Genomic DNA, 26,602 nt, shown 5'->3' on the forward strand with positions numbered 1-26,602 from the left:
AGAATGAGGAAAAATATTGTAATTTAATATATTTTATTATTTGTTACATTAGTAAAATATAATTTTAGCAAATTATAATTTATCATAATGCTTTGAAATTATATAACAACACATTATTTAACTGCATTGTAAGGACTTCATAGTAGTATTACACCAAGTTCCATTTCTGCAGAATTTTTTCAGGTCCTGTAAAAGAAAAGAAACATCTTGTGACAATAAGCAGAGATGTTCCTGCAACAGACTAATGAGACGAAAAGTGAAATTCGTATAGTTAAGTTTCCTGGCATTCAATAGAAACGATCATTGCTTTTATGCTGATTATGTGATTGGAATTACTTTTTTCCAGTTCACTATAAAACAATGAGTGTTAGCACCGACGTAGCTCAGTCAGCTGAGGCGCTTGTCTGTCATTCCAGAGTTGCTCAGGCGTGGTTTCGGTTCCCGCTTGGGCTGATTACATGGTTGGGTTTTTTCCGAGGTATTCCCCAACCGTAAGGCGAATGTGACGTAATCTATGGAGAATCCTCTACCTCATCTCGCCAAATACCATCTCGCTATCACCAATGCCATCGGCGCTAAAGAACCTCCTAGTTGGTACAGCGTCGTTAAATAATCAAGAAAAAACGATGAATATTTTTGTTTTTCATGTACCTACTCACTAATCGTTCCTACAAGGCCATATAAGTTTTATGTTTGTAGAGAATTTTCCACTTACAAAAGTTATAAGATGTCATACAATATATACTGTAATCCTGTTAAAAATTTAGAAAGTTAAGTGTAAAAGACAGAAAGCATAGAAGAAGGGGACATGTTTTGACGCAGGAGTCCCTTAACGATGTAAAACTTTGTGTAGAAAGTTCATTTAATGAAGCTGCGTATTCTTGTTTATGTAATGATACAGTAATTAACGGTAATTATGAGTGATTGTGCAAGAGATTAATTTGTGACTACCTTGCGAACTGCATAACAGAAGCCGGTAGCGCACTTACAGACAGTGAAACTGCCCCTTGGCAATAAGGTTATAAATGTGATAGATACACTGTACAATTAAAGTACTTCTTTTTTTTCTTCTTCTTTCAGTGCACTCTGGATATATTTCCAAATCGTTAATAAAAATACAGCACTTTTAATACTAATTAGTAATTAATTAAATAAATGTACAGTAGGCCTACGCGTTTTATTCGTTTTTCATTTACTCATTTATTTGCTAATTTATTCAGACTTAAAGAATTGAAAAACATTTTGGGTGTTTGAGAAACAGAATAGAGAGATTAGCTTTACAGAGGCAATTTCATTGTTGCTATATTATAATATGCATTCTTACTCCAACCAAATACTCTACATAGAGTATTTGCTCCAACCTTCATACCGTCAACACTTTGTATTTACGTGGAAATTTTGCCTTTCTTCAACCATATGACCTTGAAATGTTCAATGTTAATAATGCCCATGCAAGGTTTGAGTGTGTTTTTCCTTTTCTCCCTATTTATGATTGGTTTGTTACTGGTCGAGCGTGTATAATGTATCAGAATAATTCGTTACAATTCTACTACAAATAAAAAATAACCTATTACGTTTAAGTATGATGGAAGTGTTCTGTAGAAACCTTTGATCATTAGGTATAAGATATGCAAGAAATGTAACCTAAATCACGAAATGCCACTGTATAGTATAGTAATGGCTGGCGAAATTGGAGTACCCCAGGAAAACCTGCTTTAACGCCAAAACCCATTTGGATTCGATACAAATTCAGTGTATGTGACAAACTTGGAAAAAAATGGATAGCCTCTATGACCAATGGGCACGGCAGTACAGTAAAATGCACTAATACTTTACGAACGTTTATTTGTAGCTTGAATTACCACACATCCTACGTTAAAGCAATAATACCGGTATAATCTTTTACGGTCTTACTAATAAAAACTCTTTATACAGACGTTTAACTATCCTATATTTATACAATGAGTAGCTCGTTTATAAGTCGTGTGTAAATTCCTTACTAATAATCACTACATACATCGTGTATAACAGTATAGCTGTTACACAACTACGTCATAGTTTCGTCATTACTTCATTCCGAATGGTAATAGAATATATGTGGTTCTCTATTGCATCCGGAAGAGCGCTCTAGTGTTCCATGTTAAGTATCGATAGTACAACTGGTTCTCATCGATTACCACACTATATTTTGGTCAAAGAGTACAAGCTACAGCAATATTATTCTAATTATTCTGCATTCTTTGGTTTGTTCTTCTGTGGTTACAAGGCAACCATTATCATAAAATGGCTGTCGATACGAACAGCTGTTAGAGGGGCGGCCATTTTTTCTCTATATACAACGCTTAAACAAGGGGTTTCGTGTATATAACTACTGCAAAGCAATTCCCATTGTATAGTTACAGACTGTTTGAACGTCCATCGTTTATGCACGGTTTATTAGTAACGTTTTCTGTGTCAGCTCTGCATAAGTCGCGTATAAAAACTATACACGGTTTATTAGTAAGACCGTCAGTGTATACTTTTGTTAGATCCCTCTTTGTCAACATATTTGGAAATATTCGCATTATGTATAAGAAATACTTTCGCAGTTTGTGAATAAATGCAGAGCTGAAGACAGATACATTGTACCCGTCAAATCATCAGTTTCTTACCTTCCTTTCTAATTAAGCGATATAAGTTTTGATAGTGTTCAACAGAGGGTAATTTCCATCTCCACATGTGTTTCGGAAGTCATCCATGTCAATACTCCAAACCATGGCTCCACCATAACCGTTGTTCTTGATGTATTGAGCCTGAAAATTGTAAATAATAGACAAAACTACGTGCTTGATGCTTTTCAATCAATGCTAGGAATAGTGTGTGATAAGTCTGTGGCTCAAAACACCCAGTTCCTATTACGTATTACCTTCTTCTATGATTTTAAGCCACAAAACTCCAAAGAACGTCTATGAGAATAGATATTTTGAATTTAATTAATAAATGTATTATGTCTGTTCTCAAATAATACAAACATTGTAATAAACAGCCATATATGGGCCTAATGTTTACTCATTTAGATATTGTTAGTATCCAGTCTTCAAAGTCAGTGTGTAAAGTAAGATCGACTCACCTTAATTTTTACAGCAGCAATGTTGTCAAATCCAACCCATTGATTGTCATGTACAGCATATATACACTTCTGGTCCTCATTCCAATGTTGTGTCCATAGGCCAGCGTTGTGTTGTTCACAAATCTATAGATAAAAAAAAAAGACATGCCGGTACACATGTTATAGTTTTCACATAGTGCTTTAAATTGATTTGAGTATGATAAAAGGAAGTGTAACTCTTTTTGCAAAGTAATATCTTACATAAAGATGTTAATAATGTTAGGTGCCTGATTCTGAGAAAAAAAATGTTAAAGTAATGTTTGTGTTTCAATAAAATTGAATTTCTTGCACTTATTTTAGACTTGCTAAATGTCTTAATTTGAATAAGATATTAAATGTAAAGGTATTCTGTATACTAAAAGACACGTCAAAACTTTGAGGAAACATTTTACGCGTCTAGAGCAACGTTTTTCTACCTCTTTTTTTTTAACATGTGGTACCCTAAAGTTGTAATTTAAAATTCCTCGATGGTATGTTATGGTTCCCAACCTGGCGGGAATTTTGAGGAAAATTTCCTCATTTAATGAGGACTACAAAATATAAATAAATTTGATAAATATAGTTGCAATACACCTAATAATATAAAATAAAATATTTTCGATTTTGTATGCATCATTTTTGTGTCAACATAGGGGAGAATGATAATATGATGAATGGTGAAAGGGCGTATGAGACAAAAATGGTTGAGATAGGAAACAAAGTGTTGACGTACCTTTTAGTTACATCCTGTATACGTCATAAAGGGGTTGGGGGCATGGAGTTAGAATTCGCATTAGAATGAGGTAGTGTGGTCGGCACCATACTTCGACCCCATTTACCATCGGGAAAGAACCGATACTATATTTGATAGAAGGTTGAATGAAACTCAGGACCGTTCTGGAAGTTTTTGCAACGAAAAAAGTTCGTCACCGTTCGGTATAGAACCCGAAATCTTCCAGTCCGTAGCCAGTTGTTATACCAACTGAGCTAACCAGCTGCTTTAATATATCCTTACCATTTATAAATTAATTTTTTCCGGATTTCTTCACAATACCGTGGTCCTCTATAATGCCTACAGAAGGTACGTTGCCAGAGTTGATTACGGGTAGGTGGCAGGCCTACTGCAGCAGATGATCTAATGGTGTATGGAAAATTATGGTGAAGGTTGTTTGGGATTGGAAAAGAGGCGAGTCGTGATCCTTTTAATTGGTTCTATTCCTGCATTTACCTGCTGGAACTTAGTATATGAAAATAGCCGTCCTTTAGGATCAAACCCCGGACCTCTCGACTACAAGGCATGAATGATAGCCATTACTCCACCATACTCGGTTATAAATTAAAATAAGCGACTAAAAATATGGAATCCAATTGTACTTTGTTGTTTATCATGTAATAACATTTCAAACTGCAGTCATTTTTCTGAATATTTGAATGGAGCTGAATTATTAACAGATATACAATACAACTGATCTTTTTTAAGATAATATTGTGTCATTGTCATGAGGTAATTAAGGAAAACTAGAAGAACTCTCGATCAATACAGCAGATTTCTGAACTCGAATCTTGAACATTCCAGTTTAATTCTGGCATAAAGTCTTAACGGCAAATTTGTTTGAACTTTTACTTCTGTAACGCCCCTCGATTACTAAACCGTCAACTTGTAATAGGTAAATGGGTAATTTGCTAGGAGACGTCGTTGCATATAGACCACTTTTACACTAAACCTAAAATTTGTTTTTGCAAGATATACTAAACCCTAAACTGACCTAACCTAACCTTTTCCTTAATCTGTGACAGGTTACGTTAGGTTAGTGTTTTATTATATGTTGTATACACTAAGGTTAGGTTTAGTGCAAAAGTGGTCTATATGCAACGACGTCTCCTAGCGAATTGCCGGTAAATGTAATGTATTTAGCTTTGATCTCACCTCATTGTATGCCAGTTCACCCGCTTCTTCAGTATATGGGCCAGGATTTCCTGGACCAGTGATAGGTGCACCAAGACCATTGTTGGAAGCGCTCTGTAGGGTGAATGTATTACCATATGTTGCCATACCAAGATTCAGCTTCGACTTTGCAGCTCCTTTCTGAACCCAGTATTTCATGGCATAATCCTGTAAAAAGAATAAATTTTCCAAATTATTAGGTAAGTAGTATAAAGGCAACATGAACGATTAGCGATATATTATTTTAAGTTAATTTCATGTTATTTTACGTGAATAATTTTCTTTCAGTAATTCATTAAAATTCATGGCTTTGTAAGTACGCTACACAACCCGACCTATATGATTCTGCATAATCGGGCTCCTTCATGCGCTTTCAGGAATTTTCGTCCAAAGAAGAAATGTCCAAAAACGTTTGTTCACTCTGCGTGCGTCCACGTTTATAGGTCCAGAATTTCTTTGTCCACAAATCGTTAATATCCAATAGACTAAAACTAAAAGCAGAGCAAATGATTTGTAACAATTTATGTGTTTCCATAATAACTAAAGACATTAAACAATGCAAATTATGCGTAATAATTTGTATGTTTCCATAAGAACTAAAAACAGTGCAAATGATACGTAACAATTTCTATCTTTCCATAAGAATGAGGTCAGGGTTCTTCATCACAAATTTCATGAAGTCGTAATGCCTCCAAAAAATGGCGACTAAAGGAATAAAGCTATGTTGGTTCATGAAGATTTTATTTACCATCATCATTCGTACAATAAGGACCGCTCCCGCAGATACTGGAGATATGAAAACCGTCACACATGCAATGTGGGATGCATCAGTAATATAATTAAATCCTTTATAAGTGAGATAAATGATCATGCCTTCTCATGAAATGAATCTTTCCACTTTATTGCAGTTAATACTACTTACCACATTTTGTGTGCGTTCGTAATCTGAAGTGTCACTTGGACCTGAATAAAGAGGTGTGTTTTCGCCAGTTTTCGATTCCCAGTAGCCATGCATGTCGTACGTCATAACATTGATGAAATCCAAATACCTAATGACAGAAACAAAGCAAATTAGAAAATTTTAGAGTGCAAGTTGCGTTTGGATAATTTCAAGTAGATTTGTTGAACTTATTATAATAATAATAATAATAATAATAATAATAATAATAATAATAATAATAATAATAAATGCATCTGACTTCTGACTAGTATAATATGTAGGTAGTCGGCGATATATGAAATGGAGGGGGAAAGAAACTGGCCACTGTATCCCATTATCTCCTGGCCTAGTTGCCTCATAAGTAGTGCCTTGTTGGTATCACTTGTGAGGTTCAGACTAGTCTTCGGACAGTTGACTAAACAATAATAGTAATAATAATAATAATAATAATAATAATAATAATAATAATAATAATAATAATAATAATAAATGCATCTGACTTCTGACTAGTGTAATATGTAGGCAGTCGGCGATGTATGCAAGAGGGGGAAAAGAAACTGGCCACTGTACCCTATTACCTCCTGGCCTAGTTGCCTCATAAGTGGTGCCTTGTTAGTATCACTTGTGAGGTTCAGACCTGTCTTCGGACAGTTGACTAAACAACAACAACAACAACAACAATAATAATAATAATAATAATAATAATAATAATAATAATAATAATGAGCCTTACCTGAAAGACTAGATTTGCATAATAATAATAATAATAATAATAATAATAATAATAATGAGCCTTACCTGAAAGACTAGATTTGCATAATCATAATAATAATAATGAGCCTTACCTGAAAGACTAGATTTGCATAATAATAATAATAATAATAATAATAATAATAATAATAATAATAATAATAATAATAATAATAATAATAATAATGCATTAAAATGAATGTACAGGATCCGGCAGAATGAGCTCCCAGATTTTAAATTGGCCGCCATACAGGTTTCTTGATAGTTGCGCATGAGTGGCATATATCCATCATGGCGTGGACAGTTAAGAATCGTGCATTTTGTTTTGAGCATTTTTAAAAAATAGTGACTGTGATTGAAATGCTGTGGCAGTTTCGTACCCATTTTAGAGCAAGTCGAAACGAAAGAACTCCTGATAAGAAAACCCTGCTGATATGGGTGAGACAAAAGGTTCAACTTTCAAACAGAAGTCATACAGTACATGTCGCAACGTTCAGGCTCCCAAGAATATCGCAGCAGTGAAGTATGTTGTCACCGCATCTCCAGCCATTAAACATGCTCTGGTATTGGGCATATATGATTGAAGTGTCAGATGAATCTCACACTTAGACCTCAAGTTCCATCTCTACAAAGTTATGATAGCTCAGGAACTTCGGCAGCGTGACTGGCTCAACCTCCAAGATGCTTGCAGACCATATTGGAAAATGTTCCAGGCGATACTGTTGTGTTCAGTAATGACTAAGCTTATTTTCATTTGTCGGCTGCGTCAACAAACAAAACATTCCATATTGGTCCCAGAAACCCTCGAGAAATGCATCAGCGTCCTCTCCACAGCGAGCGAGTTACTGTTTGGTATGCTGTTGCACAATTTAGAATAATAGAGCCATACTTTTTGAGGAAGGACACACAGTCATTGTGATGACAAGCATTTGAACGATATTATCTTTAAAGCAAAGTGATGTCAAAATGACAAACATTCTTCTTTAAATTGGCAAAATAAAATTTTGAATAGGGTCATTGTTGCTCTTTTTATGTATGTTTCTAATCGGGGAGGTCATTTTGCTGGACTATGTACTATTAAGGGAACATGTAAGGAACTGTTTTTGAGCCATAGACAATTAACAAATAACTGGTATACCTGCTCTATATAATAAAATTACCAGACGTCCCCGAATTTTTATTTTTGTCCTCGGAAAAAAATCGTCTCTGAAATGTTACCGGATTTAATAATTTGTCTCCACATATCCCCTGAAAAATGAAAGATATCCTTCAAGAACTTAATGTGTCATCAATACTGGACTATATCTCCCGATATCAGTTAAACTGGAAGGAACACGTCTCAAGAATGGTTTCATCCAGGATCCCTAAGGCAATAATGAAGTATCGTCCAAATGGGAAACGGTCACTTGGTCGACCCATGAAAAGATGGCAAGAAAATCGCTTTTTCAGGCCGTAACAGTTCTTTTGGGACTAGTACTTGACAGGATGATGATGATGATGATATCCCCTGATTTTTAATGTTAATTATCGTTGTTCAGTCAACTGTCCGAAGACAGGTCTGAATCTCACAAGTGATACCAACATGTCATCACTTGAGGCAACTAGGCCAAGAGATAATATGATAGAGTGGCATACTTCACCGATTAGCTACATATTACGCTAATCAGACTTCAGATGTATACAAACGATTGTTCTTCCTCTGACACTATCGTCAAGTGAGATGTACTGTCTGATAATATATGTAGGCCTACATATCAGCAATAACCTCAATCAGAGGCATGTTAACTATTAATATGGTTTAATGGTTCTTGCACATTCCTGAGGATGAACTTTGCTAATGCAATTTCACAACTTTTCCATGCTGCAATAATCAAAACTGAAGGTGAGGACGTAACTGAAGTCGAGTCTTCCATATAGTTATCAAGGTTAAACTTTTGTCATCTGTAGAAGAAGTGATTCTTTTTCCAAAACGGAATTGCCAGTGTCTCTTTTGAATTTTATGAAATTGCTGTTAAATATCTCGTTGCTTTGGTTATTCATTCACAAAGGTACAGGTATCCATGGAATGTATATTGCTGAGATATCCTCCAGAAAGAGAAAAATTTGAAGAGACAGTCTATTCATTAATTTTCTTCAAATGTAGACGAGCTTAATCTGGATGAAAATAATTTATTCGATGAAATTTCTTGCTTGAAGAAATTTTTATGCGACTTCAAAGGAAATAGCAAAGTGGAATGAAGAAAATTCTACTCTTTGCTGAAAATGGAGTGAATTTTTTTTTTATTTTTCTCTGAGGAAATGGTTTCCTGTGTACAACTCCAAAAGTATGTTGAACTATCTCTGTGTCTTTCTTGAAGTAATACAAGAAATTTATCTTACACTTCTATTTCCACTATACCAAGAGTAACGTCAGTGTCAAGTCTTTCACGTCAGAATATTCAGACACACTTTAAACATGAAATAATACTCACTGGGAAAGGGCAGGCACATCGTATGCAGGATCGATGGTACTGACATCTGCTGACACTGCTGCTGACAGAACATATCCATTTGCGTCAAACTGAGTTCGAAGTTCTTTAATTAGCGATACAAATGCACTCTGGAACAAATCATCATTGTAGTGTGATCTGGAATAGTACCGTATTTTTCTCTCCAGACTTCTCATACCGGTACTTAAACAAATTACAATATTAACATACAGTCACAATAGTGATTATAAGTTTATAACATCTCAAATTAATATCAGTCGAGTTCCTAATTACCTTGTAGTAAATAATGCAGTACCAGTATTTGGCTCCGATGCATACTAATATAATAGATTCAAAGTTGAGTTCATACTGAGCAGAGTTTTGTAGATTTTAAGGTATATCCTACCATGTAACCATAGTTTCGTTTGGAACGATACGAGGGTCAGTTCATAAGTCATGGCAACTGTGTTATATATTCTGAATAACTGAAAATGTGGTATATTACGTTTAAAAATCTGTTGTACACTGTAGAAGATGCCATAGCCAGATTGTGTCTGTGTGCATTGGTGGCTAGTTGACAGTACACGCAAAAGATAAAATGCTCGAGGCTGTGCTCCGAGATGGATATAAATAAAATTGAACACGGTCATACGTGAAAATTGGAGATCTTGGAACATCCTCCCTACTCGCCTGCTCTCAATCCATGCGATTTTGATCTCATTCTGCAATTAAAGAAGCCTCTGCATGGGATGCGGTTTGCAATTAGAGAGAACATCTTAACAGCGTTTTGACGAGAGGTGATACACATAGAGATAGACGAATCGCACACAGCCGATGTATTCAACGCTTGCATCATCGTTGACAAAGCTTTGGGGGATTATTTTGAAGGGTGTTAGCTGTGAGTAATGTACTTTGTTTCCTTTGTGGATAATAAACAATGATTTCTATTTACGCATCTTTCAATTTCCCTTACCCATTGCCTCCTGTACCCGGACCCAATTTGGTACTAGCATTGCGAAGCACATTCCAGTGACCTTCAATCGCATGTAGTAAATGTCTATTCCTGCAGCTTTACTGACTGATATATAGTTGCCATAACTTATGAAATGACCCTCGTATATTATTGTAGCCTACTGTTTGTAGCCTAAATAATTACCGTACAAGAAAAATGAAATTTTAATTTACCTTATCTGAGGATGACGAAGGAAATTCCCAATCTATATCAACTCCATTAAAGTTATACTTCTTTATGAAGTTCACTATATTGTTCACAAATGCAGATCTCTTGCTTGCGTCATTCACAACCTATAGACAACAAAGTTTTGGCCAACTTATTAAAATGTCTTACCTTTCATACAATTAACGCATCGTCTATAACCTGTATTGTAGTGTCGATGTAGTTGAAAACTTGCCTTAGAGAATGTCTGAGAGCCTGCACTCGCTCCACCAATAGCTATCATTGTCTTGATACTTGGATTGTTGTTCCTCATACCATTAAATTTACTATAACCACCTTTAAAAGTAACAAAAGTATCACAGTAAGAGGATACAGATAATCAATTATAAACAATCAATATTGATAGTTGCGTATGTAAGATGACGTGTGTTTTTATATTTCATGTGTAGTAATATAGTGTGATCTTTTGGGAATCTTGTATATTTATTTACTGGCACAGTACCTATGGTAAAGTTTAAAAGCTACGCGCATAAACCCGCATTTCTTTCACAGACCATTTGCTTTAAGACGACATTTTTTATTTATTTATTTATTTATTTATTTATTTACTTGTTTAATTATTTATTTATCTACTTATTTATTTATCCACTTATCTACTTATTTATTTACTTATTTATTTAATTTATTTGATTTACTTATTTTATTTATTTATTTCATTTATTTAATTAATTTATTTTATTTATTTATTTTATTTATTTTATTTAGTTATGGGCAGGGCATGTAGCACGTATGGGCGAATCCAGAAATGCATATAGAGTGTTAGTTGGGAGACCGGAGGGAAAAAGACCTTTAGAGAGGCCGAGACGTAGATGGGAGGATAATATTAAAATGGATTTGAGGGAGGTAGGGTATGATGATAGAGACTGGATTAATCTTGCACAGGATAGGGACCGATGGCGGGCTTATGTGAGGGCGGCAATGAACCTTCGGGTTCCTTAAAAGCCATTTGTAAGTAAGTAAGTAAGTAGGTATTTATTTATTTAATTAATTTATTTAATTAATTTATTTTTTATTTATTTAATTCATTTATTTAATTAACTTATTAATTTAATTACCTTATTAATTTTATTAATTTAAATATGTTATTTATTTATTTTATTTATTTATCTTATTTATTTATTTATTTTAGTTATTTATTTAATTAATTTATTTATTTAATTTATATATATATATATTTATTTATCCAATTATTTATTTATTTATTTTATTTATTTAATTTATTTATTTAATATATTTATTTTATTTATTTATTTATTTTATTTATTTATTTATTTAATTAATTTATTTATTTAATTTATTTATTTATTTTATTTGTCTAATTTATTTATTTATTTATTTTATTCATTTATTTATTTTTTATTTATTTATTTACTTTATTTATTCATTCATTCATAGATTTATTTATTTATTTATTTATTTATTTATTTATTTATTTATTTATTTATTTATTTATTTATTTAATCTTTGCTCACGTCATGGCGGATTAGTTAAGACAGCATATTGTATTTGATACTTTATATATTATATTATATAGATATACAGAGAGTTCCTATGCAGACTGGTCTCACTCCAACCTCTACCTAACAAAATCTGTTGGAGGACGGCGAGTGGTTGTACACCAGCATATAGCCAAGTCGGTGCATGCTTCCCTATGCAGACCGGTCCCACTCCACCCTTTAGTGCTTAGCTTACTTGGGATGGGCACTCTGCACTACTGTCATTGAGCTGATGGTACATCACTACCTGTGATCGATCTGCATAGGAATTCTTTGAATATACATATACATATATATATATATAAGAAATTAATAATGATGAAAATAAGGATGCGGAAACGAACTTATGAGCACCGAGAGAGCTATAGTTGCAAAGCGGAATTAGCTAATATTGCAGGTAGACAGCAAGGGTGCTATAGCAACGATAACACTGCGGAGTGGAAGGGAGAACAACCTCCCCTCTCTCTACTGCATCCTGCACTTGCATTATTCGCAGCTCCCAATAATAGCGACTAGGAAAAATTGTTGAAAGTTTGATTTTCTTTATAAGAAATAACGCCAAGTTTCTGTGACACAGATAGAAACAGAAATATAATCCCTCAAGCCATATTTCCCATCTCTTGAAAAAATAAAACAGTGGATCTGATATTAAAATAGGGTATAATTAATTTGAAATTCCCAAAGACTTTTATCTACTTTTTCAATGCAGTTGAGAGGAATTCGTGAAAAACAATACCAAGTATAAGATATGAGGCCTGAGAACTTTACGAGAAACAAATTCTGTAGTGCTCGGGAAAGTGGCACAAGTCAAAAATGTTAATTTTACAGGAGAAGGAAAAAAACTGTCTTCGCACTGGTTTATGTCGATTTTATTTTCTTCTGTATGAATTATCGCATCGGGAGAAATACTGTACCTAATATGTCTCTTTGCCGAAGCGAGCAGATGTTCCGTAAGTTGTCAATAAATTATTAAATATGTTTGTGGAAACTGACTTATGCCACTTTTCCCAAGCACTGCAGACTTATAGGCCATGAAATGCAATAAGTGTGTCTAATCATATAAGGTAAAATGTAGAAAAAGGAAATAAACATTTAAGCTTAAATGATAAAACGTAATATAATTTATGAAGTTTTGCCATATATTGTGATGTCTTTAGTATACGGATATTTAACACTGCTGTGAACGATATCAAGAATAAAATTATTTCTTTATAAGCTCGGATTCTATTGTCAAAATACTAAAAACAAAAGTTTCAATAGTAGCAAGGAATAATCTGAAGTGTCATATTTCTTTATGAAAGAAATACAAAAATGAAATTACACTCGCCGGCACAAAAAGTGAATTGAAGTTCCTGGTTGAGGTTTTTCAGGGTTTTTCCTCAACCAATGCCAGGAAATTCGGGCCACAACATCCCTGAAAATCACTGGCCTCATTCATCACCGAAATCATATTCATAACAAATCAGTCATATATATACAGTCGCCATCGAGTTCACAACAATAGAACCAGTCTCAAAAATAGTACACAGGCCTTCGGATTTCAACCAAAGATTAACTCGCGATATGACCAACCGTACGGCAAATGCCAGGAAATTCGGGCCACAACATCCCTGAAAATCACCGGCCTCATTCATCACCGAAATCATATTCATAACAAATCAGTCATATATATACAGTCGCCATCGAGTTCACAACAATAGAACCAGTCTCAAAAATAGTACACAGGCCTTCGGATTTCAACCAAAGATTAACTCGCGATATGACCAACCGTACGGCAAATACCAGGAAATTCGGGCCACAACATCCCTGAAAATCACCGGCCTCATTCATCACCGAACTCATATTCATAACAAATCAGTCATATATATACAGTCGCCATCGAGTTCACAACAATAGAACCAGTCTCAACAATAGTACACAGACCTTCGGATTTCAACCAAAGATTAACTCGCGATATGACCAGAGATGTTAAAGCGAGTATAAATAACAGCGAGGGGGAAAAAAAGTGATATGGTTCAATTGAAGGGTTCAGAACCGTAGTGGGCCAAGCGCCATTTACTAAAACCGTAGAAAACAAGGGTTAAAATGAAGTTATTACCATAATTCAGTGGAAAAATATAGCAAGTAATATAAAGAATACACATTCAAACTAAATGATATGTCAATCTTGATTAAACTATGGTATTCACTTAACTTTAACCCTTGCTTTCTCCGTTTTTAATAAATGGCGCTTGGACCACTATGGCTCAATTTTTCTTTAGTTGAAGGTATTCATGCATATGCAAAATATTTTCGGTAAGAGTTAACTTAGATCTTATAATAAGAAGTAAAAAAATTGAAATGTTTAGTTTCTTGTGCCATTGAATGTATATGTAGACCATATAATAAGAAAGTCTTAAAACTTGTTTAACTGACCTAGATCTATGTCACTGTACGAATCCCCAATTGTAACTTCACCATTTGAATTCACGCCTGCAAAGGCATAAATGTGGTGTGTACATAAGCTGGGATCAATGTTGTCTATGGTGTAGTAGCCTTTACTCGGACGGTAAACAGCCCAGCTTTGGAAGTAGCACACAATTCTGTCTGTAAAAGATAAAGCATAAACTTTCTGTAACTCTGTTTCAATCTCAGTTAATGAATTTAAATTAATTGTTGTGATTATAGAGAACTTGAAACAGTACGGTACTAAAAAATATGAAGAGCAATAAAGCATCAGTTGAGGACAATATAAGCAAACAATCGTTTAAAATCTCAAGTCACACATTTCAACTGCAACTTCTTCATTTTTAATTTGATTTGGAATGGACAGAAACCATTTAGTAGTTGGTCAAAATCTATTGCGATACCATTTTATAAGAAAAGAAATAGAAAGGAGTGTGGTAATTACAGAGACACTCGTTAATTGCAAACTGGCTACAAAATATTTTGCAACATAATCAAAAACAAATTATATAGATACTGTGTCTTCTTTGGTGAAGAACAGACTGGATTGAGGAAGTGTAGATCATAATTATTGTGATGGCTATTTCACAATGAAAATTTTAATAGAAAAACATCGAGAATTCAACATAAAAATACACACTTAGGAATTTTAAGAAATTTTTTGATTGTGTAAATCGAAATAAGTTACTAAACACATTAATAAATGATCAAATATCACAACAAATTACTAATAATACATTTTGCAACGGGCCTATAATGGTAGTAATTAAGACACGAGGATGCTTGTTTATGAAACGAGCGCAAGCGAGTTTCATAATTTTCATACGAGCGTCTTAATTACCATTGTAGGCAAGTTTCATACGACTTTTTATGCTCGACCATATTTCTAACTTGATATTAACAATTTTCTTTGTATCTGACCTTGGCCAATGTCCCGTATGTTGTGAGATGTGCGCAGACGCGAAAGTATTGATTTTTTCCGAGGAACAGATGTTCACATTGACCTTGCTAGGCCATAAGAACCTACAGAGATAACATTAATCTTATGGTTATGTAACTGAGGGGCGGAACTCACCTGAATTGTGAGATGTGCGCAGACGCGAAAATATTGATTTTTTCCGAGGCACGAATGTCATTGACCTTGATATAATCTAGAGAATAACATGAAGATTAGTCTTGATATAACCTGGAAATTGATTTAGAATTGAAAAACGAGATGACAAATTGAATTTATTTGAATAGTATTTACAATTAACGCTAAATATTATAGTAACAGAACATAACCTTCTGCGACAGTATTGGATTTCCAGCCTCCGTGACGTTTTGCTAGTTGTCTTTCGATTGCATATCCGAGAATAATCGATACTTGCGCTTTTATAATGCTACAATGGTGATTTCTCATTGGCTGAACAACTGAAGTATAATGAATAGGCGTACTTCAATGAGGTGCATTAAAGGGCTACTACCAGGTGTATAATTACTACATTTCGGCATGGTCGAGCATAAAATCATTCATAACTTGTACAGTAGTGGCAAAAAAAACCGGACCGACCCCTGTAGCTGATTTCAGAGCCTTGTTCACTCCAGAGCACGATAGACTGGTAAATAAGACTTACGTGGTTCGAATCCTGCCTGGGAAGGAAACTTTTTTTTTGTTCCTTATTCAAGTTTATTCCCAACAATTTTCGATTGCAGCGATATTTTACTACGGTACTTAATTAACTTATTATTCCCAGAACATGAATTTTACCAGCAATCGAAAAGTATTGGGAATAAATTTGAATAAGGAACAAAAAAAAGTTTCCTTCCCAGGCACCACGAAACCACGAAAGTCTTATTTACCAGTATATCGTGCTCTGGAGTGAACAAGGCTCTGAAATCTGCTACAAGGGTCGGTCCGGGTTTTTTTGCTGTACAAACAAACTTTAATTTCGGTTGAAAGTGGGAACAAACTGTTATCATTAGGGCTAGGATTTTGATGAAATTGCATTCATTCTAGTAAGCCAGAAACATTTCTGCTTTAGTATTTATATGTTATGTGATAAACTGAGTGTTTTAAGACATATTTGTTAGGGCATTTTTTTTGCACTTTTTGTCTCTTACAACTCATAAGAGCACCTTTTGTTTTATTCGGACATTTTTTAGGCATTTTCATTTAATTTTGGCCATAAATACCCATTATTAATATAAAATAATGTTTATTTCCTTTGATATTTTGTCTACATATTTTGTCCATTAATACCCATTATTTTTTTACTTGGTTATTTAACGACGCTGTATCAACTACGAGGTTATTTAGCGTCGATGGAATTGGTGATAGTGATATGATATTTGGCGAGATGAGGCCGAGGATTCGCCATAGATTACCTGACATTTGTCTTACAGTTTGGAAAAACCTCGGAAAAAACCCAACCATCATCAGCCCAAGTGGGAATCGAACCCGCGACCGAGCGCAGCTCCGGATTGGCAGGCAAGCGCCTTAACCGTCCAAGCTACGCCGGTGGCTAATACCCATTATTTGTATAATATTTTAATCGTTCTTCTACACAAATATTGCCATTTTTAACGTAGTACACTCCAACCACTCCTTCAATATAGATTCCTTTAGACCTGCTAATTCCGGATAAGAGTGGCCTTGTGGTGGACTACATGAAAACTACATCAGATAAAAAGTGTACCACTTGGAAAAAATTATGTAAAATTAAATAAACTTAAATGTTGGTACTAGAATTTAATTGAATTACTAGTCTAAATATTAAGTAGTACAAAACCTCTTTTCCTACTTAGCCAGTTATGTATGAACAATTTTTAGGGCATTTTTAAGGGCATTTTTGAAAGACTTTTAGGTCATATATGTATTGTTTTTAGGACATTTTTTCATGATTTATAGGTCATAAAAATCCTAGCCCTAGTTATCATGGAAAGAGATCTTCACTTGTGTGAAAAAGCATATCCATTTTCGCTCTTTCTTTTCAACATATACAAGGATGCGAGTGTCAGAGAATTCAGAAATACACGACATGGTCAAATACCCATAATCCGAAATTTATCATTAGATGATTTAATTTTTGCAGTTGTAAAAATCAAAGTGAGATTCAAAGGACAAAGATCTCCAGAAGGAAATTCAGATGAAGTTGCAGATGCTACGGAGAAAGCTGACAGAAAACAATATCTTACATTCAGTTGTGGTAGTGAAGCTAGTACCTTAGAAGTACCTACTTCGAGATAACTTAAGTGATAGCCACTAATGTCTAAGTAAGAGAATATGTTTTTTCCCTTAAGCTACAGTTTCGCTACGACGATCTTCGTCGAACGAACATCGCTGACGATTCAAATCGCTTGCGGTCATCGTCAGACAGTGGTTTCTTTACCGGCGAACTTCGTAGGTGGATAGTAAATTGTTTTATATAGTTGACCATGTCTGATCAGCTATTAAGTGGATGACAATATGATAACGTTATAATATAAGTTTTGCCTTGAAAAACAAGTACGGATCTTTAAAGTTGTTAATGTCATGTTTAGAAATAGATATACAGAGGGGTCTTTTAATTCATTGATATTAAGACATCTTGAAAATGAACCCACCAATTTTAAGGAATATTTCAGACTTTCTCCCGAACAATTTCATTTTATTTCAAGTACAATTGAAAATGATATTGTAAAATTACCCACAAAATTTATCCACAAACGAATAAGCCCAGCTGAAAGATAAGCATAACATTAAGGTAAAAACCAATTATATAAACATTTTATTTTTACTTTTTACAATGTTATTTTTTCATTTAGAAGCATTTATTTAGGAAATAATGTTGCAAATAAAAAAAAATGTGAGAAGGAGAGTGTTGCACTTCTCTCTTTTGCTCGGAATTCCACTTCACTTACTATTTCACACTGAAACTTTTGCTTCAGTAGCCAAATCTGTCGCATCGTTATGTCCTTCAATTATGAATCACTTTACTGTATTGTATTAACAGTTCTGGTTGTTGCAAAATATAGATTTGTTATTGTTTACGTTGGTTCTTCTTTTTTGGCTCATGTCGAATAGGGATTTATGTTTAATCAATTGATATCTAGTCTTCATTAGTGGAGAAATTGTAGAAAGATTTCTGTTTTACCGCCATTATTGTATGTATGATGTGTAAATCACATGTTATTAAATGATTTAATTCATACCTACTGTAATTTTACAATTGGTTTCTCGGCGATGATCGCCAGGTTTTTGCCTCCAAGGCAAACGCCGACGATGTTCGTCGAGCCCAGCGACGTTCGTTGACGCTCATCGCCGTAAAGAAACCATGCACAGTCAAATCAACGGGACAGAATCCCAGCGAAGATCGCCAGCGATGATCGTCGGCGAAGATCGTCATAGCGAAACCGTAGCTTTACTTGGTTATTTAACGACGCTGTATAAACTATTAGGTGGCACCAAACATGGAGTAACTTTTTAACAAATGATTTACTTTTTTCCATGGTAACCACTTTCACTTATGTTTATGACCAGGTTTCAATGTTAATAACTATGCACTAAGTATAAATACCCCTTAGAATGCTTACGATTTAAATCCTGGAAACAAACTTTCTTGATCTGTTAAATTTACGGTAATAATTGACATTGTCTAAAACATATGACTGAAACAGCGTCTAAAATTTGTTGTTGATTGTTCCTCCCATTAATTTTCTCACTTAAGTCGATAATTCATAATTCAAATTCATTCGTTTAAAATAATACTGTTCTCCAACCAGGAGTTCAACCGTGAAAGGAATGTGCTTACTATTGTGTCATCTATTGGAGCGAAGTAGATAGATAATATTATCGTTATAACGTCAGTTTAAAAATCATGCGCTCACCTGCATATGTATGGAGAGATTAAAAGACCAGGGATGCTATTCATATACATTTCGCAGCACGCGCTACGAGCCTACTAAGCTAGCCCCGGCTATCAACTGATTACTAGTACAGAATTCAAATCATATCATATCGCTAACACTGGTTTATGAATACGAAAAACGCTGATCATCCACCGGAAATCCGCGCTAAAAATGTCTGTGAATACGGCCCCAGGAGATTAACAGTGATCTAATTTTGTAACTAGGGTAGTATAAACATGTGTGTCATTGTTATTGTTTGTGCTGTGAGAGCTAGGCAATAGAGAAACGAGTACCCACGTGTGTGATCTTATGATATCAACATTCATTCACAGCATCACCCCGCTGCGTTTCATCCCGGAAAGACTTTCTCGTGGTTGGAGCACAGTACATTAGGCAGTAACCTTGACATTATCTATGTTGTTATTAAAGGTTGTTAATATCAAGTAATAGAAATGCTGTGCAATGAACTTGAAGTCTACCACCTGCGTCAACAAACAGACTTTATTCTACAAATATTGAAACAAGTTGATCACTATAAACCACGAAATAACACCAATTACATTAGTCACAACTAAATTTACTTGTTTATGGATTACGGTAATTAATTCAACCGCAATAATTTTTACTGTAAGCACCAAATTGTTTCATCTGGTACTTCCCCAAAAGTTTCTCACACATTAGTTAACACTCTGTACATTACATTACATTGTAGATGTAATTTATTTGCTTACCGGTAGTACTTTGCTGGAACTGTTGACTACTGGAAATGTACAGCACGACAATTTTTATGCGATTTCTTCGTAATATTAATATCGTAAATGAAGATTTACTGTTCTAATACTGTATACTACACTGTCACGAACAAAACTGAACTGCACTGAATGGAAGTCAGCTGTATACTAACCCCATAACCTCGACGTCTCTTCAGTCTGTGTTATCTGTCATATTACGCAACACAAAACTTTCCCATGGTGGTCCTAGCAGAAATATAGGTCTACACACTATTTCCTCGGCAGTAGCATTCGATCTATAACAGTAAAAGATCAACGGAATTTACCTGAACGAAACCTGTTTACTTCAAACGCTTTGTACGAGTCAGTTTATCCGGGAATAATATACATTAAATATAATAATTTTAGTAAAAATGGTAGGGCTTTATTTGAAATCAAAAACACAAATTCGTATCAAATTGTTTGTTGTTTCTTGCATATAATGAGGAAATAAATGGAAAAAGATGTCAAATTCTTGCACTGAGCCTTTAGATTGAAGCTTGCCTATAAAATTGTTCGAAAGATATCGGCATTTTTACTTTTGTTTTTTGTGTTGGTTAGATGGAGATAGAATTATTTCCATTCTTTCTATTTCATCAGATTTTATCAATTTATTATTAGAGAGACTGTATGTAGAAAGACCTTAGTACGGTACCTTAAAAAGTAAATAAAAATAAAATATTCATCCACCCAGAAATGAAGGATCGGACGAAAAATAAACTTTTCTTATTAATTTAATTGAATTTAATCTTCAAGTTAAACGATTTCATTTTTCATGCGATGAGTATACCTTAATTCCATTCATTATTTCAGAAATATTTTTCTTCCCTTTTTTTTTTTTTTAGCGTTTTCCACCACTGACTGATGTAGCTATCTCAATAATACTTAAAAGCATAGAATAAATAAATTACAAAAAAAAAAAAAAATGAGGAAATGATTGGTTTTTGTACCATGGATTTCAATTGTAAGTTTTCCAATTACCTTTCAAAGCAATATTCTACTCCATTTTATATAATGAATTCTTGCTTGTAAATAGCTTGTATACAAATACTCATATCTAGCCAACTATACGTGTTACTTACATGCTTCTATCTGTACATGATTGCTAAAAGCAACACATGCTACCAAAATGAACCACCAGCACTGCATATTTGCGACCTGTGTAATGAAAAATAGGATAACAATATTTTAGATGAATATTACACTTAATGCATTTATACAGGGTGATTCACGAGGATTTACCGTCACTTACGGAGCTTATTTCCGAAGACGTTCTGAGAAAAAAATGTAATATAAGCATTTGCCCTAATCACAATATTTTCACAGTTACATTAATTTGAAGTTGTTAATAAAATACCTTTTTTTCTTCAGTTTTACGGGTAAAAAAAAATATTATAAATAGAGAATGAATTATTCCGAAATGTCATTTCTTTAATTGGCTAGTGTTCTGAAACTAAAAATGTGTTGTTAATTGCTCTGTACAGATTTTACTTTTTCAATCTTAAACTAAAAATGACATCATTCTTACGCACTTATCACAAAAATGGTTACAAATCATGTGATTTTAGGAACTTGATTCTTTACAGTTTAATTATGCATCCTAATGTACAGTCTTGGAGAATTTGCAAGAGTAGCGTGATTTGTAACAAATGTTTTGATAAATGCGTAAGAAAAAATTTCTGAGCAACTATGAAATTCACAACACATTTTTAGCCTCAGAATACTAGCTAATTAAAGAAATGATACTCCTAAATAGTTAATCCTTTATCTGTAATATTCTTTTACCCTTAAAACTCTTGAATAATCATATTTTACAAACAACTTCAAATTAATGTAATTCTGAAAATATTGAGATTAGAACAAAATATGTTTATATGACTTTTTTGCTCAAAATGTCTTCGGAAATAAGGGACGATAAATCCCCGTGAATCACTCTGTATTTTAATTTGTGCAAAAAGTAAAACATTTTGATAATTTACGTTAATAGTAACATAAGTCTTCTGAATCTGTCTCTATGACAGTAAGACTGTATTGTACTGTATTGTCACTTTTTTTGTTATAAAGTTTAATAGCGTTCCAGGAAATTCGTGTCATTCATATACGAAAACAAATCTGAAAGATTGCGAATTTTTAATAGACTGACATAGGGCTATTTCTTATTAACAACATTATTTAATGTCTATTAAAAAAGATAACCGAATTTACAAACCAAAAATTCCATTAATATTAAACATTTAAATTATGAATGTTTCAAAAACCAAAGTAAAAACTATTTTGCTTCAGTCTATGTATTTCAAAATTACAGATTTTTTTACATTAAAGCCATAAAATTGAATACCTACCTTTATTATCTGTTGCATATAATTCTTTACCCTAACAATATTAATAACAAGTATACAGGATAACTAAGATAAAGTCTTTTGGCTCTTGAAAGGCCAGTCGCTTTCCAAAGAAATGATACTTTGTTTCATGCATTCTCATTATGTATCTTGTTTTTATTTAATCTTTGTTATTTATTCTATCTTTTAGATGATGTCTTTGTAAACTGAAATTTATTGTGTATCTTGTTACTTACTGTATCTCTTGGTAGTACCTAGTTTTACTGTTTCTTTGAAGAACTTAATGTTTAAATTAAAATTAAATTCATATTTGAAATCATATTTTGTGTGTATGTGCGTGTGTGTGTGTGTGTCTAATGATGAACCTATAATTTGAAATATTTTGTATAGGGAATAAATACAATACAATACAGTAAAAATGACAGAAATGAACTTTCCATTTTACAGGTAATCTAGTTTTAATCGCCTATTCAACACAGAAAAGTACCTGCGTATTAACATTGAATATCACTGTTGCTCCTCGGAAAACCGCTATATGACATTTTGGTCAAAAAATGAGGTATGTGGTGTAAAAAGATCAGAAAACTGTTGGGAATTGTCCCTTATAATCCAATATGTGAATACTCAATAGTTTCACTTGTATACTAATGGAAAAATAAAAACCGCTTTCTATAACTCTTTTTGGAAATTTGTAATGTATTTTTCTTCTCCTGAAATGCTTTGGTTTTTGTACATAGCGGTTTTTCGAAGCAAAATGACGATATAGTAAAAGATTTTGGAATGAAGGTACTGGTATCTCAGACGAGGAGGAAGGATAGCAATTCAGAAAGGCAGCAGAACATACACTATTGATCACATGACAAATGAGAACATTTTAAAAAAGTTTAAAGTAGCGGTAGATTATAAGTCTGATAAAATCGAAAAATACGAAATTAATTGGATTTGACTAATACATGATTTGTAGTGGCAATGAAAATGTTGTTGATGATGACCAGGGAACGGATTTATATGGACTAAAAATATATGAAATATGTAAATATATATGTAGTTATTTTTACCAAAATATGGAATTAAATATGGATTTTTACCAAAATATGGAATTAAATATGGACTTAAAATTATAAAAAAATGACTATGTACGTTAAATATTGGTACATTTTAATCAAACTAAACAAAAAATATAATGGACGTACCTTATCTTCCAATGTAGTTTCAACAAAACACAATTTTTATTGTCTGTTACCATAACAATAGGTTACAAACATTTCTTTCAAGTGCTGAAAAGTGAATCTTCTTCTATTGTCTCTGAGGATAGATTTATACTGACTAAAAGAGCGTTCGACGTCACAAGAAGTAACTGGTACATAATTCAATTTCACAATGTCTGCTGGGGATAAGTCCAAGTTAATCTTCACTGTTGATTCACCACTCATCACAGCAACAACCTTTTGTAGTTCTTCATATCCAGGGTTTTTTGAAAGTACAGTGTCCACCTTAGCTCTTACTGCATCTGCAACTTTACCTCTACCACGATTCAGTTGTTCCACAGTACTATTTATAATTTCAAAACTTTCAGATAGTGAAAGGTGCCTATTTTGGAGACTTTTGAGCGTTTTTATGATGCATGAAAATGTATGCTGAATGTGAGCTAAGTCATTCTTCACACTTATGTCACAGGTAACTGTTTTCGCAGTATCAATTGAGACTGCATCTTCAGAGTCCAATGCAAGGAGAACATTGTTAATAGAGTCTATATGTTCGGCATAATATTCAACTGCTTCTAGCCATGTACCCCATCTAGTTAAAATTGGCTTTGGTGGCAATGGAATTTCAGGGTACATTTCTTTCAACACGTTAACTCTACTGGGAGCTTTGAGAAATACTTTTTTCACTGATGAAATCAACAAATCTACTTTAGGGAAATTGTCTCTGACCACTTCTGCCACACGATGAAATGCATGCGCCACACAAGTAAAATGAGTCAATTTAGGATATACAACAGATAATGCTTGTCCAGCTTTGACCATATAAGGGGCAGCATCGCTAATAAAGAATAACACATTATCGTACATAATACCCTTTGGCCACAGGATACCCATAGCTTCGTTGAACAGTTTAACTATAGTTTTGTTATTGCACTTTTCTAGAACATCACAATGTAAAAGAATTCGTTCAGAATATTGTTCACTTAACAAACCGATAACTACATTACCAACAAGTCTACCTTCTTTGTCGGGAGTCTCATCAATGGAAACCCAAATTGAACTATCTTTAATTTCATCTCTTATCTTCTGTATTGTCTCATCGTAGATGGATGGAGCATACGTCTTCCTAAGTGTTGACTCATACGGGATTGTATGTTGAGTATATTTTTCAAGGAATTCCCTGAAGACCTTATTCTTTAGTTTGTAGAGAGGAATATCAGCAGAGATGAGAGAACGGCACAGGTCGATGTTAAACTCAGATCTTACATTCGATGTTGTTGGTTGTGTTAAAAACAATTGTCTCTGCTTGGAATTTAGTTGTTTGTTGGCCTGATGTTTACTAGTTGTAATGTGTTGTTGCACCAGGAACTTTTGTGTAGATGATACTGCACACTGACACAAATTACAAAATAATATTTTATTGTCAGTTGATAAACCATCTTCTTTAAATTCTGAAATGTAACTTGTTAGTTTTGATTTTAAATTGACTGAATGACGTACTTTTGGCATATTTACCGTCTTTATAGTATGATTTACAAAACTGAACCTATGTGTACTCTGACTGGCATTTAACTGTTGAGCTGCACAACTGAAGTCTGTTAAAAATTTTAAATTAAATTAATACAGTTTTGTAACTTACTTTCCCATTGTTGATAGGACTGCTAATTTTCAAATAACTCTGATGTTAAAGGGATTACTGAACATGTGTTTAAATCTCTATTGTTGAAATGTATTTTTAAAAGTTAATGGAATTTTGTTTTGTTTTATTGTTAAACCTAATATAATATGGACTGTTTTATATGAAATATGGAAAATATATGGAAATTAACGAAAATATGTACTAAACTCTAAAATATGGAAAAATATGGAAAATAAAAGTAGGATTTTTCAACCCTACACATTGTGAAACATAAAGATAATGCAAAATATAAATTATATTAGCTTTATAAGTAAATATGTATTTACATATAAATCCTTTCCCTGATGATGACGATAATGTTAATGATGATATCGATGACGATAATTTCAATGACAACTGAATCCTAATGTAAGAAATTAATACGTAGAATTTGTCACCTCGTATAAAACGGTCCCGAAATTACAATACGGTATCAACATTCAGGAATCAAACAGAACTAGTTTAATGAAGTTGAAGATATTAACACTTCATAAATTCGTAATATCATACCTGTATCTTCCGCAGTAAGAGACAGGTTGTGATGTGACAGCTCCCACTTTTATACTCTGCAGTGATGCTCAAAGTTTGATTAATATGCTATGAAGATAACATGTTATTGACATGAGAAATGAGTTCAGAAGCCTTGAGTATGAAACACATATTGTTATTAGAATTGTACAGGAATTGTACTGTATTAACTGGTATGCTAAAATGTTAACAATTTTCTCATTATTTTCTTCCTCACTTTATAATTCTTCTTTTACACTTACTCGTAATTCTATTGTTTTTTGTTCTTCTCCTCTTTTCCTCCTGTTTTTCTCGTCCAGTTCCTTCTCCTCATTCATCAGTATCTCTTCTTGTTATCGTCGTCCATCTCTTAAGGTACTTCTTTCGGCGTGTAACTTACTTTTCGACTTAGAAAAAATATTGAAGGATTTTGTGGAACTGACGTCGGTTACCATGAAAATGCTTCCGTCATATTCGATAAAGGCTACGGCGCGACGTCACATTCTTAGTCATACCATGGCCAACATTGAACAAGTTTATATATAAATGCACTTTTAACATGAGTTTAATATAGTAATTCCTTTGTTTTTTAGAACTTAGAACAAGTATTTATATTAGACGATTGTCAATATGGCCATGACTGGACCATGATAATCACGTGACTCCAATTCGTGCCGAAGCCTGGCGATAAACTCAACAATGTGAACGAGTCAAGTCCTATACACAATGGAAATTCACATATAAATACGTACATAACTTACTTGGAAGAGATTATTATAATCCATGGGGTTGGAGAGAAGGATTTGCAATATATTAATAGTACATT

General features: G+C 33.6%; 1 protein-coding gene across 1 annotated transcript; it reads right to left on the reverse strand.

The window, feature by feature from the left end:
- Window positions 1–25,833, reverse strand: LOC138696843 (acidic mammalian chitinase-like). Its single transcript, XM_069822288.1, has 11 exons — window positions 25,780–25,833; window positions 21,130–21,205; window positions 14,379–14,549; window positions 10,643–10,743; window positions 10,416–10,535; window positions 9,234–9,361; window positions 5,995–6,121; window positions 5,055–5,240; window positions 3,110–3,232; window positions 2,652–2,792; window positions 1–186 (listed from the first exon to the last, which is right to left on the reverse strand). Exons 2-10 carry the CDS (start codon window positions 21,194–21,196, stop codon window positions 2,664–2,666), a joined length of 1,152 nt encoding a protein of 383 aa, XP_069678389.1. The 5' UTR covers window positions 21,197–21,205; window positions 25,780–25,833; the 3' UTR covers window positions 1–186; window positions 2,652–2,663.
- Window positions 25,834–26,602: the final 769 nt, after the last annotated feature.

Source organism: Periplaneta americana, chromosome 3 (assembly GCF_040183065.1).
Source record: "Periplaneta americana isolate PAMFEO1 chromosome 3, P.americana_PAMFEO1_priV1, whole genome shotgun sequence".
In the NCBI taxonomy this organism is placed as follows: Eukaryota; Metazoa; Arthropoda; class Insecta; order Blattodea; family Blattidae; genus Periplaneta; species Periplaneta americana.